At 37.9% G+C, this 18,264-nt stretch overlaps 1 protein-coding gene across 2 annotated transcripts in view; it reads left to right on the top strand.

Annotated features, from left to right (window-relative positions):
* Window positions 1-18,264, top strand: part of pax3b (paired box 3b) — a 47,697-nt gene that overhangs the window by 20,062 nt on the left and 9,371 nt on the right. For both annotated transcript variants that reach the window (XM_088345075.1, XM_088345076.1), the window contains exons 5-7: window positions 10,009-10,208; window positions 10,990-11,155; window positions 12,231-12,439. In XM_088345075.1, coding sequence (XP_088201201.1) covers window positions 10,009-10,208; window positions 10,990-11,155; window positions 12,231-12,439 — 575 coding nt within the window. The remainder of the gene's footprint in view (window positions 1-10,008; window positions 10,209-10,989; window positions 11,156-12,230; window positions 12,440-18,264) is intronic.

Below are 18,264 nucleotides of genomic sequence, written 5' to 3'. Positions count from 1 at the left end.
TTATTCTAGAAAATAGCCACAGCAAAAATCCTTTATAGTCGTGCTCAAAATCCATCCCCCTTTCTTTCCTCAAGATTATCTGTCGTACAGATTCTCTCAACATTTTAATTGCACTCATTTTCAAAAATTATTTATATATTTCTTATTCAGTTTAGGACTGAAAATGTCAATTTTTCAGTAGAAGTGAACGCAGGGATTTTTATACTTCACCTTTTCATTGTGATACTTTCGTTACCGCCCCCAAGCAAATCTTAGTTTGTGAAACTGCTGCCATTCCGTTGCGACTTCAAGGAGGCCCCTGCTCCGCCAACTTGAAATCTGATTGGCTAAACCAGCAGCTTTATTGACATTGATGTAATGTCTCAGGGCCTGCAGAACTGACTCTGAATGCCTCTGGGTAGATTTCTGACCCCGGTAGCAAGTAATGAGCGCACACATCTGAAAGCAGCACAACCAGCCAATTTGGAATTAAATGACACTTATTCATGGACAAAATATATATTAAAATAACATGATTCAGATACTTGCAGGTTCTAACGGCCCACAGCTGGATTTGAGTGATGACACTTGTCGACTGAGGCTCATAATGTGTTGCATCTTAGCAAGCGAACAGTTTAAAAAAAGGCCTACCACACACTCACCATCTTTTTTTCCTAAACCATCCATAGAACGTCACAGATGGGACCATAAGCTGTCAGTAAAGCCATTATCTAACCCAGCATCTGCCCGTGTTGACTTCTATATACTGTTTAATGCAGTCCGCCAGTCACTTAGTCCCCTGGCGCCTGAATAGAAGCTGCACGGTTGGCCCGCCCAAATAAATGCTGCGTTTGTCTCCTCTGCCTTTTGTTTCGTGCCATCTCGGGAGGGCAAGCCTGAGAGAAAGAGGGCGGGGGCGGACAAAAGTGTCACCGCCTCACTGTTAACTAAAGCCCCAAAAGTGTTCGTGGGCCGTGCGAAGAGGGGTGTAAATAATCCACATATGGTCGGTCAATTCCCCCAAGTCCTAAATTCAAGCTGGACACCTCTAACGCACGCATGCGTATATGTTCAAGCAGAACTGTCTCATGTCTCAGTGGACATATTTAAGCTTTTGTGCACCCGCCATTCTCCGCCTGATCCTAGCAGTCTGTTCCAGCTAAATCCGTCTGGTTTGACGGTGCAGGAGACATTTTTGGGTTCTCTTGGCTGCAGACCGCTTGTTTTGCTTCGGATCCATCCCACCAACTGTGCCTCTCGGGGCTCCAGTTTGGTTAAATTAAACAGTTTTCTTTTCTCCTCTGAGCCTCCCGGCCCGCCTTTCCAACTGCTTCTCGTTTAGAACAAATGCTGCTCAACCCGTCTCCAATGAGATGATGATGATAGCTTTTTAGGCTTGATTATATTGTTCATATTTTGACGAATGAACCAGATGGGCTGGATCAGTTTCAACACTAAAAGTCTCTTCTGGATTTGTATAAGGTGGGGCAAACAGTATGCAAAGGGAAGTCAAGTGTTTACTGGAGCTGAGACTGCAGTATTTTAAGATGAATGTTGGCAGACAGCAATATGTGGGTTAGAGCGGGAAATTGGATGCGCGATCCTGGTTGACAGTGCCAAATTGAGGTGATTAGATCTTCAGGAGAACGAGGCTACGATGGCAAATGGGGCTCCATGAAATCATTTGCTTACAAAATTTGTAATGTTAGAAATGGAAAAAAGTTTTTGTGACTCTCACTCTTACCTCAGTTAATAGTTTTATTTTTTAAATAGGTTTATTCACAATGAGGCATTCAAGACTAGAGAAACTGCTTTGATTTGAGTAGGGTAACGTTTTTTTGCTAGAATATTCAAAAGGAACCTGTAGGAGCTGCCTTCAAAGTCCCAATGTGTAATTTTCATCAACTAGATGTCATTGTGTTATCTGGTACGTGCTAGGGCTAGAGATACACGGCACAGCGTGCTGGACATATATGCCGCCGGCCTAAGTGGGGATTCCACGGTGCAAAAGAAGTACAAATTTCTTGACCTATAAGTGTTTTTTTTAATAAAAGATATCATTGGTATGGTGGTTGATGTATTTTTTTTTTAATGGATGACTTTTTTTTTGGGTACCACTAAAAAAGGCAGCAAATATTACACTGTTTAGGTCCAAAGATGGTCCTTTGCTTGTATGGCTGCATACAGGGTATGTTTGCTGATCTCCTGAACAAAGCTCTTCAGATAGCACAGCATTTTTTTCTTGCAAAATATAGTATGTAGTAAACAAATAAATAAGGAAACACAACTCCAACTGCTACTACTACTACTGCTACTATTACCACAAGTATTGTTACTTCTAATAGTAATGACTAACCATGCCCTATTGATACATGTATTTCTTATTTTATGTACTATTCTACTATTCTACTATATGATTTTCTCACTCCCACTGAAAAAAAAAACATTCTTTAAGTCAGAAAAGTCTTCTGCCATATCAGACTATTTTCTTCTTATTGCACAATCTTTTTTCCTTTAAAAAAGCATTAAATAATAATAATAATTTAATTATTAGCCTTGTTTTGGTTATAAAAAAAGAAATGTATCTAAAGAAGAAAAAAATAGTATACAATGTAGACACAGTGAAATAATGATTTTTAACTTTTTAATCCTCCTGCCATCTCCTGGCTCAAAGTAATAACTGCAGCCTTAGTAAGCTCATTCATGATGTGCGTGTTAGTACGTGCATTTCTTAGACGAGCTCTAATAAACTTATTTTTTCATCATTTTGGGGGGTTTTGCACTTTACTTTAAATAGGCCTCTTCCTTTTTTGACCATTTTCATGCTACATACACTAACAAATAGAAATGAAAAAAAAGGTGTTGAGCATGAAATTACTCTCCACACCACACCACACCCCTTCCCTTATTCCTCCTACCTAATGTGTTCTGCGGCCCAAATAGATATAAGGGCTCTTGAATAAATATAAAGGCTCTTTGAACTCAGTTGGGCATTGTTAACAAATACTTAACAGGGAAAAATGTTCTACTTTTAACTTTTAAAAGACCCCTCAAACAACGCACCACACCTTTAAAAAGCCACACATCTGCTTGATATACACCCAATACTAATCAGCTGTTGAGTTGTCAATACATAATACTTCTTTTTCAACAACCAAAGCAATTCGATAGATGTGTAACATGGAGCTACATTTAATCAAGGTTTCTTAATCACAAACATTTGTGAAAATTGACAAGGCTTTCAAAACCATCCCTAGTATCTAAGGACATTTGACTTCCTAGTAAATATGTTTTTAAGAGACATCCTTATTTTTATTAGCATGGATATTTTGTGCTTTGGAGAAGATTTTAGAGTTTCAAACAAGGTTGAAGTTACAGCAGAACCATATCAAATGCAATTATGCTTTTATCACATGGCCGTTTTAACAAGACCTGAAGCAGTCTTATAATTAAATTGTTTAATACTGTTTTCATAACTGACTAAACACAATGCGACCCCTTTTTTTTTCAAACAGATAAACTTAGGCCTATTTCATGGTGTGTGATGGTTTGAGAAGGCCGGTAATTGTCCCGCCCGAAGGAAAGACGGTAAAACCCTCCCCAATGGATTCGCAACATTATTACAACGGACGGCATCCAAAAAACAACGCAGATGCCCAGGACAGACAATCCCCACGGGTACATTTACATAAACAACAACAGACCCCACGGGCCCATCACCCCCTTAGGTGCTTGTACAGTTTCCTCTGGAGGAAGGAGATTTCTTTAAGGGGGGAGGGTAAAATGCCCCGGGCTGCACTCCCTGTGTCCCCCTCTTTATGCACCCCTTTTCCAATCCAGCTCCCCCGTAGGGCAGGTGACAACCCTCCAGTGTGAAGGGCTAAGGGAGCCATGACGGATTCCACAGATGGAGCGTGGAAATCGCCGGCAAAGAGTTGGGCTCTCAGCAGCAACAAAGGGGCCAGAGAGTCAGAAAGAGAAATATGGGTGGAAAACGACCATTGGGGGAGGAAAAGCGAAACAGTTAAGAAAGAGAGGACAGGGAGGAGTAGGAATCACATGTTTAAAATGCTGTTCACAAAGTTGTGTTTTGTAATTGTTATCCAGCGAGTTTTCCCATCGAAACTTTTGGAGTATAGTTTGAAAACTTGTGTTAACCCTCCTCTCGTGTTAGCTTCGTAGGATTTTAAATGCATGCAAAAACCAAGCATTTTGTTTATTGCATCAAGGATTCTTGACTTTGTGAGGTATGTCTATTTCAACAAAATATGTAAAAAATCTCTTGATTACATTATAAATTGCTCTGATTGAAATTGTTACATTTGTAATATAGGGTTGGGTTTCACCCGGCTATGGAAACAAGTTTATAAAACAGAAACTACTACCAAAACTGATATCAGAAGACAGCCTGTCAGTCAACAGAGTGACAACTCTCCCACTCGAGTGAACTTAAGGGGATTGTCATTTTGTGATTTGCCAGAATTCACGCACAGAAATAAAACAAAGACTTTTGAGATATGTTGGGTCAATTCAGTATATATCTGGTAATTTGCAGAGTATTTTCCAGCCAATCATTTCACCTCAGACCTTTCAGATAAAAGTAAGCCTGTTGAGTATCGCATCAAAATCTGGGCGGCCTGTGATGCCAAAACCAACTCCAGCTGGAATCACTGAGGGACAGGGAAAACGTGTGGTCTTTTAATGTCTACATAGTCACTTATGACCATTCTTTAACCAACTATGACCTTTGACAAGAACCTCTGAGGAGGAACAGTACCATAGATGAAACAGTAAAGAAAAATAAAGCAGAGGTTCATTCTACCATTTTTTAAAAACCAAAATGAAGAATTATACTGGCAAAAAGGGCCAATAGACCAACACCAAAAGTAGGAAAAAACAAGATTTTCATAGCTAAAGAAGCCTAACAAAGTGAACAAGAGATGAAAAAAAATGTGATGATGTATTATTATTTTTAGTGTATTTTCCAGCTGATTTAAGTTACAGGTTGCCATCGTCCCGCTAACAAGGGGCGTGTTACCTAAAACCAACACAAAATAAAGTAAAAAAAACTATTAAACACAATAAACGCAAACAAATAAGTCAATTTCACACAGCACTCCACATGACGTTCCTTTTGAAAATGTCCTAAAAACGACGGTAGCGGTTGTAACCGATCAGTAATTCCAAAATGATGAAGGATTTTCCTAGCTATCTCCACTTTCCCAGGGCCTAAATCCCTGTGAAATGCGGAGGAACGTGCATGCTGCTAAAGTCAGGGGGAGCCCAAAAGAATTCCATGTGGCCGTGTTCTAGGAACCAAGTCTGTGTGTGTGTGTGTTTGTGTGTGTCTGTCACTTGTGACAAAAGCCTCATCTCTTATTTTCTTCGCAGCTTGTAAGAAACATGGAAACCAAACCCTACATTCCACAGGTTAATTGCCTACTATTGGTTTAAATGATTTCCTGAATGTTTGAAACAGAAAGTGGACAATAAGGGTTAATTTTTATATATTTCAAGTGATGCTTAGGGTTTGTGTTTTTTTGCCTGACGTCTCTGAAGGACTCTGATGGAGCTACCCTTATAGGAACAGTGTGTATTATTTGATGATGTAATGCAACCAAAAACGCTGTAGAGACACAACGTGACCAAAACGGACTCTCTTTATTGTGCACAGCCTTTTTGAAGTTTTTAGGTCTGTAGCAGCAAGATGGCGTACAATCCCTTTAGCCGAGGCTTATGCTATGTAAAACAGATGCAAATATCTGGAACTACGAACATTTAAAAAAAAATGCACGGTGGTATGATAGTTCATGTATTTTTGCGTAGTACTGAAATCAATAGTGTTCTTTTTTTTAACACTATTAGGTTCTAAATAATACACATTGTCCCTTTAAATAAAAAGATGGTTATGTGCTTGTAGGGCTGCAGAGACGTTTGCTGAGCTCCTGATCCAAGCTCTCCAGATGACAGTCTTATTTCTAGGCAATGCACTGCAAAATATGTTAAATGACTAAATATTGCTACTGCTACTTCTACTATTAACATTACTATGAGCACTATTACGCCTACTAATACTTATTTTATTTTATTCACAACTGGTTGAATACTCCTAGAACCTGTTAACCACACCCTAAATTCCACAGTTTTAATGCCTACTATTGGTTTGAATTATTTCCTGAATATTTGAAACAGAAAGTGGTCAATGGGCGCAATTATTTTTATTTATCTCCCCTTTGGAAAATATTTGACTTGTTGCCTCCTTCACGCTAGAATGTTTCCTTACCAATTTGCCCCTAATGCGTGTCTCTCAGACAGGGGTGCAAGGATCAGTTACACAGAGGGGGCCCTCATCTGGTTGGATTGCCTTGTGCTTTATTGTTGTTTCTGAGGGGGAACTAATACAGTGTTGCGCACAAAACGTTGCCTGCACAGAGAGGAATTAATTAGGTGTCACACAATAGGCCTTGGTGAATTTCGAAGGGTTCCAAAAGTGTGTTTGAAGTACTGAATGGAAACACATTGCTGGATTTAAATCACAATTGAATTAACAGAGATCTGAAGTCGAGCTGGGAAAAAAGCGAGCGCTATCGGCATCAATAAAGTAAATGCTGTCCGGTCAAGCTGGACTTCACATAAAACCAAAAAAGAGTCACGCTTATTCTATTTGTTCATTCGCTTTTATTGAAAAAATTAAAAGGAAAATGTTACGAAAACTATGTTAGTAAGTGTAGCATACCGGCATGGAATTGAGTAAAATTATATTACAATATTAATGTTTCCAGAATAGGGGTAAATGTATGTGAAGGTAAACCAAGGTGTACGTGAAAATTTCAAATTAGTTTTAGAATGGGCAGGCAATAAAATAATTCAAAAATAGTTCTCAAAAGATTTTGTTATCTCCAGAACACATTCACTTACACACATACATAAAGGGACAGTACATAACATAATTATTATTGTTGGAAGGGTACAGTTTCTAAAGTCTTAAAACTTTCTGGTTAAATAAACAAAAGTGTATATCGAGAGTGTACTTTCCCACTACTCAAGTTACTTTTTCCCAAAAATTGGCTGTGTTGTATGTAATAGTCTTTTTTTCATCCATTTCAGTAGATGGCAGCACACTACTATTGTTTTTTCTTTTTATATACTAACCATCCACTCATAAGGTATAAAAATATATTAGAAATATTTCAAAATACTTGTTTTGTTGGATGGAGATGCTTAAGATTGCCAAACAAAAATAATAAAGCACGTTAAAAAAAGTCAACATTTTGCATATAATTTTGCTGATTTATTTATTTCCATTAATTAACTTGAAAAAAATACTGAAAAAAGTAAGAACCTAATAAAACATTCTTGGTTCCAATGGCGGATAATATTTGAATTGATCAAACATTGCTTTTTATCTGGAAAAAAACCCAAGATGGGAGTATAGTGAAACTTAAAAAGCAGATAAAATATAGAATAAACACAAATTACAGCAAATATATTAACCAAAATTAATAATATGTGTTACCTAATGAGCCACGTTGATCACAATAACTTTTATACTGTCAATTTAGCCAACTTGATAAAAAAACCAACATGAAACCGTTAGCAGGAAGTAATTTCAAAATAATTTCGACAAACTGAGTGTCTCGGGATTTCTTTTAATGAAAAACGTGTACCTTCTTAAAAAAGGAAAAAAACAAAGACTTATAGCAAAAACCCCCGCCGTCCCGTTTCCATGAGTTGTATCATTTTTTTAAATAACCAAAAATGGATACATGATACTTTAAATAAACATAAAAAAGGGCTAATTTTTTATTTTTTTATTTCCTAAAACGACTTCCTTTTGGGTGGCAGTAGCTCAGGAGGCGCTCGTCTTGGAATCAAGAGGACGCAGGTTCGATTCCTGGTTCCTTCGTGTTATATGTCGAAGTGTCCTTGGGCAAGACACTGAATCCTGATGAGCAGGTAGTTGCCTTGCATGGTTGAAGCTGCTATCGGTTAGTTAGTGCGTGTAAAAAGGGAACGTTTGAAGCAAATTGTAAAGCACATTGGGACGTCTTCAGTGACTTTAAAAGCGCTATATAAATGCAGACCTTTTTTTTAAAACTGTAGTAATACTCTACAAAATGCCTAACATATTGAGTGACCAATTTGTTATGACTTGTTTTAATAGTTAATATCTTAAAAAACTCCAATCCTGTTTTTTTGTCCTCTTCAAACCAGGGCTAAGCAAACTACGGTCCGGGGGCCTCGTACAGGCAATGTAGGGCATATTAATCCGGCCTATCAAAAGAAAACGTTAAAAATACAATGCTAATATTCATTGCTCTTATGGCCGACATTAAATATTAGGCTAAAACGTCTTTACTCGTGTTTATTTTTAATCATTAATTTTATTTATCATAATATCTTACATCTACATTTCATGCAATAAGAACATTTCTGAACTAGGCCTATTACATTAAGTTTTTCAATGCTAATGATCCAATTTAATACATAAAAGGGGGGATATTATATTATTTTGCCATTACTATTAAAGGTTTTATTGATAAATACCGTACATATATTTATTTGTTAATTCTGAGTGTTTCAAATCCAACTAGATAAAATGGTCCTTTTATAAATAAATACACAATGAAATTTAACTTGTGCAGGTAAATGTAAACAAGGAAAACTTATATTATCATTTTTTTTTCATATATTCCCAGTGATAAGACTCTGTATCATCATATAGAAAACTACAAAAAACAAAAACTATCCAAAATCTTATAAACCAATGTGTCCTGCAACTCCAAAACGTTGCCCATCATTGCAGTTTAAACAGCGTCTGGACATGTAAAATGAGTATTGTAAACTCCGACAATTTACCTAAATTAACAATATGATCGTCTGGAATGAACATTTTCTCTCTCACGCTCACACACAAACATGCACACATGGCACAAGAATGGCCCCAAGATCCAAATTAGCCTTTTGTGTGGCTTTTAGTCCACCAGTACCCCTGCGGAGCCTTGGGATTTTCTTCCATAGGGATTATTCACTCCAAATAATTCTCTTGAATAGAAGTCTGTTTGGAAAGGAAAACTAGTATTTGAAGGTACATGGTGTGTGTGGACAACATAAGCTTAATCAGTTTTACCAGTTAGTTGAGTCCGTCCGTCTCTTTTTCAAATTTTGGCAGCTGTTGTGATACTTTAACCTTAATATATCAAATTTGTGGCTCGCGGACCAAATGTGGCTCGCTGCGTCATTTTATGTGGCCCGCGATACACAGACAAGAGAACCACAAAAAAAAGAGCTGGAAAATATGTTCACTGGATGTCATGCAAACGAGACGCCACTTGTAAAGCACCGAACGTAGCTGTTTTTGCTGACTAGCATTAATCAACCAGAGAACATTAAAGAAACCCATCCCGATGTTTTTTACTTCAAATGAAGGTCACGGACGCGCTGTTTGGGGAAAAACCCAAAAATACAAATTAATAAAAAAGAGCAACTGGGTGTGTTTGCAGAGGTCTAAAGAAGCTTTAGCTCCTTTCTATAATGGTAAAAAGCAGTACGACTTTTAAATCATTACAGCGATCATTTTAATTACTGTTTGTAAGCTGCTTTCGTCATTTTCTAGTGTGGATACGTTTCCCAGAGTTAAACTAACTGTAGTAAGATGAATACTATTTTTCTCCTTTTTTAAAATATGCCCAGTTGAACAAACTTCAAGAGATTAAATATTAGTAAAGGAAAAATATTGAGGAAAACAAACCCTCAATAGTCATTTTATAATCAAATCTTAAATCCCTGAATTACACTTCATATGTGAGCCTTCGAGAAGACCCCCGACACCCTTTTTATGCAATTTATTTACTAGTCTGGCCCCCAAGAGAATGGTCTTTCTACCATGTGGTTCTTGAGCTAAAATTACTTTGACACTCCTGCTATAACATCTTGGCGGAAATATATTTTTGGTATTTGCAGGATATATTTCACATTTTAGTGAAATAGATATTAAATGTAATTTTTTCCCTGCCTCGTATTGTTCAGCGAGTCACTCGGATGATGGTTCGGACGTGGAGTCGGAGCCTGATCTGCCTCTAAAAAGGAAACAACGGCGAAGTCGGACCACCTTTACGGCAGAGCAGCTGGAGGAGCTGGAGCGGGCCTTTGAGAGGACCCACTACCCAGACATTTACACCAGGGAGGAGCTTGCCCAGAGAGCTAAACTGACGGAAGCCCGTGTCCAGGTAGGAACATGCATGGCGGACTAGCTTTAGCATGAAGATCCAGATGGGTGGATTATTACCTAAAGGAGCAATATTGGGCAAGAAACCAGGCAACATCTTTGACTATTAGGGGGAGATGAAAAAAGAACAAACCAAAATAGAGGCCACAGTCTAAACTTAAAGAACATGAACCTAAAAAATGGAACCTAAGATTCTTAAAAAGAGATGCATGTAGTCCTCAGATACATACCATGTGGTACGTGTCTAGTGAGGAACAGTCAGATTTACAAATAATAAACCTAATGTACATCTTATTCATCATTTGATTGGCCGAGCAAGGAGGCAATATATAAACTGTTGCATATTACGTATCATATGCTAATGGTTATCCATTTATTTTAATCTAAATTTAATCTTATCTTTTAAACTACTTCAGAAATCCTGATTTGTGTGTGTGTGTGTGTGTGTGTGTGTGTGTGTGTGTCTGTGTGTCTGTGTTTATGTGACCTGTAGGCTCCGATTTTTGTGAAAATGTAGACAGTTGTACTTAGGCCACCACGAGTGTATTTAGCTATTTTTTTCTGTCAAAGCAATAAATACTAACAAAATCTATAAATATCTGCCATCGTGTGGTCTGTTTTTGCGGGGTCTTCAACACACTCTGTTGGCCTAATTGGGTACTCTCAAAAACCGCCCACTCCATGCAGCCAAATCCAATCTTCAATCAGCCAGGCAGCGCCAGGCCATGAAGCCTTGTAGGAAATAAAAAGTGTTTGCTAACAATGTCCTTACACATTTTCAGGTGTGGTTCAGTAATCGAAGAGCCAGGTGGCGGAAGCAAGCTGGAGCCAATCAGCTGATGTCCTTTAATCACCTGATCCCGGGCGGTTTCCCACCTTCAGCCATGTCCAGCCTTACTCCTTACCAGCTCTCTGAGAGCACATATCCCTCCGCCTCCATAGCACAAGGTACATGGCCAATGTCAACATGCAGCTTTATATTATTTCTGTGAAACAGTGTTGGGCGCGAAATTAATAAAAAGTAATTTGTTACAGTTACTAGTTATTTCATTTTAAAAGTAGTTACGTTACCTCTGAGATTACTGACACCCAAAAGTGGCATGTTACTCTGAAAGTAACAATCCAGTTACAAATTACTGTATATACTCACATTGAACCCAACCCTCTAAATCTGCTTAAGAATAGCCACATAATTAAATGTGTGGATACGATAAACCCTTCATATTTGTTGGCTTCTGCAACATTGAGAGCTTGCAAAATAACACATACGAGACACTCCATATCCATTTTGCCTTTCGTTTTTGAACCACTCGAAGATTTCCAGCTCCATTTCTGGGTAGTGTCTGTGACATTTTCTTTTTTTCTCCAGGCATGGTGTCTTGCAAAAATAATTTTACAAATGAAAAGAACAAAATTTAGCACTCTTTGACTGTTAATTCTGTGCTTACGTTTGTTGATTTTGTTGTTCCTGTAAAAGCCTTGCCCGCTTCCCTGGCACTGCCTACCATTCACTATTGGTGACACACAACCAACTGTCCACATATAAAGTGAGTATTTTATTTTGTAGTTGTAAATACGGCTTGGATGTGAGTATTTACGGTAGGGATATATCATAATACCAGTAGGTAGAAATTCAGTGTTCTCGTACTCTGTGCTTGAAACGCTGCCACCATAACTGCATTTAGTCTTATTTCATAGATAGATATAAACCCACCTACCTTGTAGGTGATGCAAATAGAGCTGTGTGCGTATTGAAGGTAGTATAAAACCTCGTGAACGAGGTACAAACCATCAAAGAGAAGAAGCCTTTACAATCCATGATCTTATTTAAGTAATAGCGTAGTAAAGTACCATCTTTTTACGATAGTTGAGTTACAAAATCTTGCCAATAATGCATGACAGTGACAATTACTGAAAAGTAATTGCATTCCAGGAACACACTTCTTCGTCACGCATGAGTGATTACACTGCTTCTAAAAAATGGCAGACAAACAATAGCACCTAAACTTTTTCTTTTCTTAAGACCCACCCAGCACTCTCCATCGACCGCAGCCTCTCCCGCCTTCATCGGGACACCAAGTGACAAGTAGTGCAGGACAAGGTGAAGGAAATTCCGCCTACTGTCTTGCACCAGGACGCCACTCATTCTCAGGATATTCGGAAAGCTTTGTCAGCCCCGGGGGGCCGGCCAATCCCATGAACCCGGCTGTCGGGAGTGGACTTTCCTCTCAGGTGAGCCGATATTGACAGCAGGTATAGGAAATTCAGTGGAGCCATGATCTTTCATCAGGTCATGAGATCTAACTTTCCTGTGTGGAGTTTGCATGTTCTCCCGGGCTTGCGTGGGTTTCCTCCGGCCACTCCGGTTTCCTCCCAAATTCCAAAACCATGCATCTTAGATTAATTGAGCAGTCCAAATTGTCCCTAGGTGTGAATGAGTGAGTGAGTTGTCTGTCTCTGTGTGCCCTGGAACTGGCTGGAAACCCGTTCAGAGTGTCCCCTGCCCACTTCCCGAAGATAGCTGGGATGGGCCCCCGCGACCCTACTGAGGATAAGCGGGGCAGATAATGGATGGATACACTTTGTGTTGGACCTGGCTTATTGTCAAAGCACTGGACCACCATAGTACTTGTTAAAAGGCAGTAGATTTGATCTCATTATCAAACTATTTTTAGTCACAGTACCAGAGAATAATGTTATATGTGGTGCGTTTGGCATGTTAAAACAGCATATCTTATTATATTTTTCAATTCTATTCCTAGTATTGTAAGTGACACAACTATTGTCACTGTAAAATGTGAAATGCAAAATAATATTAAAATTAATCTGAAGTACTGTGAATAAAAATAGTATGTTAATGACATAGAACCCAATGCCTTTTCATGTGTTATATATAGCACCGGTAGTCTAGAGATAAAAATTCTCTTACCTCCGCCACCTTTGTTCGAATCCCATTTCAATCACAACTGCGTACCTAAACCTAATGTGGAGGTGTCCTGGGTCCAAAGTATTTGGACCCCTGCTTTATCACATAGGATCCCACTTCATCAACTCATATGACAAAGATGCCGTTTAACATATAGCCTCAACATTTAAAAATACAATTGTCGTACAAAATTTTTAACGTGTGTAAAAGATACAAAATACCCCTCCTCCCAAAAAAATCACAATCGACAATAAAAGCCACAAAGCTTACGGTGAAAATTGTTTAAAAATAAAACCAATCAATCTAATCTTAATTCAATTTAGTACTGTATTAAGGTACTAATGTTCATTTTTTCCTCATTAAAAAATAACACACAAATCAAAAATTATATAAAACTTTCTTAGTTTGTAGTAGGGAGTAAATAGCAAAAAATATATTTTTGTGCTACTGTTATTAATTTTACTAATTTATTACCGATATAATTAGAATTATATATTTTTTGTCATAGATAACAACATAGTAAACATAGTTTACGATGCGATTAGAAATGGCTCGCTAGGATGAACACGGTATACGGACTCAAAATAAAAATAAAAATGTCAGGGTCATTGTACATGAATCTGAACTGTAGTGATATGAAAAATGTATTGCAAGAATATCAAGCAGCTACATAATTCCAAAGTAAGTCCACAAATAAGATATAAATAGCATTCTTTCTAAGCAAAGTCAAGATATATATTTTTCACAGTATTGTGCACTTGTTCAGTATGGTGATGCGTCCTTGTTTTAATGTTTTTCTCTTACTATATAAAGATTATACTGAAAATGAGAAAAATGACATGATGCGGCTGAAGGCAGACATTTTATGTATTTTAAATCATTTCTATTTTACTACGAAGGAAGACATTTTTTTTAAAATGTGATAATTTAGATTTAAAATTGGCAAAACTACTTGCGATTTTGAAACAACATATTTTTGAATTTATTTAGTTTAAATAATTTTAACCTCAATTACCTAACTGGAAATATTTCAGTGTGTGAGACGTGATGCCTGTGCAGCTTAACTTTGTCCGCTGCAATGTGGTGAATCCTGAAAATACAACATTAAACTACAGTCTACTCCATGCTTGCATTTTGGTGTCCTTGCATTTTATTACTGTAATGTGAAAAACACATTTTTAAAAGGTATTTTCCTCTCTGTTGCATTTTTGGGATGTTTACATTAAATTTTCCCTTGTTTTTTTTTTCAACATAATATACATGTGAGCTTATTTTCTTCTATCAGATTTCCTCAGTTTTGTCTGTTTTAAAAAACTTGAAGTTGCAACATTCAGAGGGTTAAGGATATACAGTTTGAAGGCACAACAGTACATTATATACTTCTGAGTAATATAACGAAATACTAAAGCAGCATTTTAAGTTTTAATCTGGACGCATATTATTCTTTTGTGGGGGATTTTTCTTTGTACTGTCTTTTCCTTTACACTCTTCCTGCTGTGTTTCTGGCAATAGATTAAGATTATATTAATAAAACCAAATTCTGCTCCTTTAAGTGTAACAATTCAACAGAAATCATCATTAGCAAAAAATGTTGTGCGCCAAAACTCCGTACTGAAAAACAGACAAATATACAGAATACAGGACTATATTGTGCATACCGGAGCCTGGACTTTATGCCCCGGGGCAGAGTCCTGTGACTGCATTCTTAAAATGCCGCCTTCTATATTCTCTCTTGTGAAATTCGAGTTTTGTTTATATGTATGTTTCATATGTCGACTCATAAGTTTTTTCCTCCATCTCTTGACATTTTTCGACTCCTGAATACGTTGATGCAGACCTCTGGCATCGGCAGCGTTCCAATACAAACCGCTCAGCAGGCCTCTCACGAGGCAGTGAGACACAATGAGATATAATGGGTCGAGGCTTCGAACGAGCAGTAATATACAATGAAGCCTAGCATTATTAGGTAGAAATCTTCAATCATCTATCCGGCCAGGGGTGGGCAGACTAAACAGGCCTACCCAAATAAAATGATAAAGAATATAACTATAATGCATATGACAGGCATTCGAAGGCACACCGGCTTAAAAGGCGCACCCCAAGAAAATAGTCTACCGTCATATAGTTTTCATACCTAAGTTGCACCGGACTATATGGCGCATGCGATTGATTATTTGATAAAGTCGCTGATTAAAATAGCAAAACATTCTATGCAAATTAAGCTACAACTATACCAACCGTAGTACAAATGACATATGAAAAGTCAACAGACTTATCCTATCATGACACTATTTTTACTCAGGGTACCAGAAACACTGATTCGCATAGTGACTTGCACTTCTTCACCTGTGCGTCAAAAACGCTGCAAGAAACAAAACCAGAAAACAAAAAGTCAACAAAATAGTATGCAAGTTCTTTTAAATATGTAAACATATTAAACTGCAACTTTGCTTTACGTATTGGAGGGACAAGTTACTTTGTACTTTTCTCATTCTGAGTGTTTGAAAACCAATTTTACAAAATTAATCTATCTCTAGACAATAGGAAATAAAACCTAACATGTATATGTAGATGTCAGCATTAATATTTATTAATAAAACATACCTGACAACTACGTTTTGTATTTTATAGATTTTTTTTATCATTTCGAATAAATATTTTGCACGGGATTTTATTTAATGTACTGCTATACGACAGTATAATATAGTATAATAAGCAACACTAAATTTACTATACTTGGGGAAATAACTCAATAGATGCTGAAAGAATTGTTTGTGTTGTTTATCTGATAATAAAATAAACTCTTTTTGTTCTACATAGTCTATCTTCCGTGAGTAAATAGGTGCCGCTTTGTGCTCGTATGGTTATTACCGCTTAAAAAATGGAAATGCAATCATCAATAAGTAGAGTAACAGGCTGAGTTTGACAGATATGATAAATTTATATGAAAAAAAATTGGATGAGCCTACATGATCTTTTTTCCTCATTTATCATTGAGGTATCAGATTTGAGACTCTGTAATGGCAGATAAAAATATCTAATCAAGCAATATTTTTTTCCCTCCTGGTTCGGCCTCTCCAACAAATTTTCCAACCCAATGCAGTCCGCGACTCGAAAAGTTCACCCACCCCTGATTTCGGTGGATTGCTGGATCGTGGCCAAACTTTTTGGCAAAGGCTCCTCTCTTTTCGGTGTCCAACAATCCTTTCAAAACAGTTTAACTCTTTTCTGAGGAAAATGTTACAGGGAAAGAAGGAAACACCACTCCTCTCTCAGTCAACACTGACTCGTCCCTCCTCTCCTACTTGGAAATGATTTAAGCAATACCATGTGTGTGGATGGATGTAGAATAATATGTCACTTATAAGGCCAGGAGGACACGTAGCGCAGCATACCTGCTTCTTATTATACTCGAGGAACTTCAAGCCTATGCTCTGATCAGTTGAATTTGGATGTGATACATTTTGAGGTTTCATGTTCACTTACTCTGTCATTAAATGAGAAGCACAACCTCAATTTCCCCTTAAGAAATGACCCGATTTTACTAGAATAATCAGTAAACTTTTTAAACTGGTTCCGTTGATATCGGTCCCGTTTGGAAAATGGTTGAGAAAACTTCGCCCTGGAGCTCTCTTTTGTTTGTGCCAGCCGGAGAATAGTCCTTCAAATTTGATTATTGCGCTGCTAATAAAGACCAGGTCAACTGCAGATGTTTTTCTCAAGTTGCAAATGTTTTCTGAGCTTTTATTTTGGGGAATGCTTACAGGTTTTCCTTAAGGTCAGATTTGTTCTAGGATGGGTAGTTTATCCATCCATCTATCTATATATCGATCTATCTATCTGTCTTTTTATCTATCTATCTGTCTTTTTATCGATCTGTCTGTCTGTCTGTCAGTTCAGCTAAATTGATGTTGCTCGCTATCAAGGTATGGAGTTTGCTATTTAACTTGCTAAACCTTTATCAAACTACTTAGATTGCGAGATACAAATGTAAATGGTGGACAGATGGTTTGTTCAATAGAGATTGCTCTCTTTCTCTATTTTTCATACTGATTTGATATATTTTGTTGTACTTTTTATCATTAAGTTTCACAACATAAACTAAATTAATAATTTATCATTAAAATAGAGTTCTTTATCATTTAAAATATTTCCATGAGTGTTTTTCCTTAAAAAACAGTATACATAGCAGTGAAATCAAAGATCAGACTTACGCAAGCGCTGGTTACTTTTATCTTCCTCTACGCTTGTGAGAAAGGGACTCTCACAGCAAAGCTGGAAAGGAATATCAAGGCTCTGGAGATGTGAGGCTACAGAAAACTTCTAGTCATCAGCTACATAGCCCATGTGACAAATTGGAACCTACAAAAAACTGTTGGGAACTGTGCACAGACGACAAATTTCAGTTTTATGGTTTCCTCAAAAAAAAACATCAGGCCTGACTTAGATCATTCTCCGAGGCACAATCCATAGGGGAGAGAGGAGAGGAAGACACAAAAAGAACTGGAAACCAACAGCAGTGGAGAAAGCTGTTCATGTCATGATTATGGATGTGATGCAGCTGTGCCCGCTCCTTTGGGACCAACTGCCTCGGACTCTGATTGGCTCCTTGTCACTATTTAAACCCACGTCTATCTCTCACCTGTTGTCAGTCCGTCTGCAAACCTCAGTTTACTCTAGGCAAGCTTTTTTCGACCCTGACTCCCACCTGCTTTTGCTCCCGTCTGTTTCCCGGCTTCGACCCGTTTTTTGATCCTAACCCTGTCTACTCTCCTCTACTGGCTTTCGACTCGTTTCCGATCCCGACCAAGTTTTTTGCTCTCCTGTCCCGGCTACGGACCCGTTTTTTTTCGTTCCTGACAACGATATTGCTCGCCACGGAAGTCCCACTTCCGCGTTCGGAGTGACCTGCTTCTCGCGCCCAGCGATAACCAGATTGTGGGTCCAAACCTTAACTTTCTTCCAATAAAGCTGAGAGAAACTTAACGCAAGTGGGTCCTGTGTCCGTTCTGGTCCTGACAGTTCAGAGTTGGGTCCTCAGTAGTGCCTTAACAACCCAGACGTTTAAGGGATCTGTGAACCGTGAATACATTAATTATCATAGACCACGGAGTTTTTCGTTTAGAAACTG

The sequence above is a fragment of the Urocampus carinirostris genome, chromosome 10, assembly GCF_059441175.1.
Source record: "Urocampus carinirostris isolate Australia breed hairy pipefish chromosome 10, RoL_Ucar_1.0, whole genome shotgun sequence".
NCBI lineage: Eukaryota > Metazoa > Chordata > Actinopteri > Syngnathiformes > Syngnathidae > Urocampus > Urocampus carinirostris.
The sequence above is the reverse complement of the archived record's forward strand: the minus strand, read 5'-3'. Positions and strand labels throughout refer to the sequence as shown.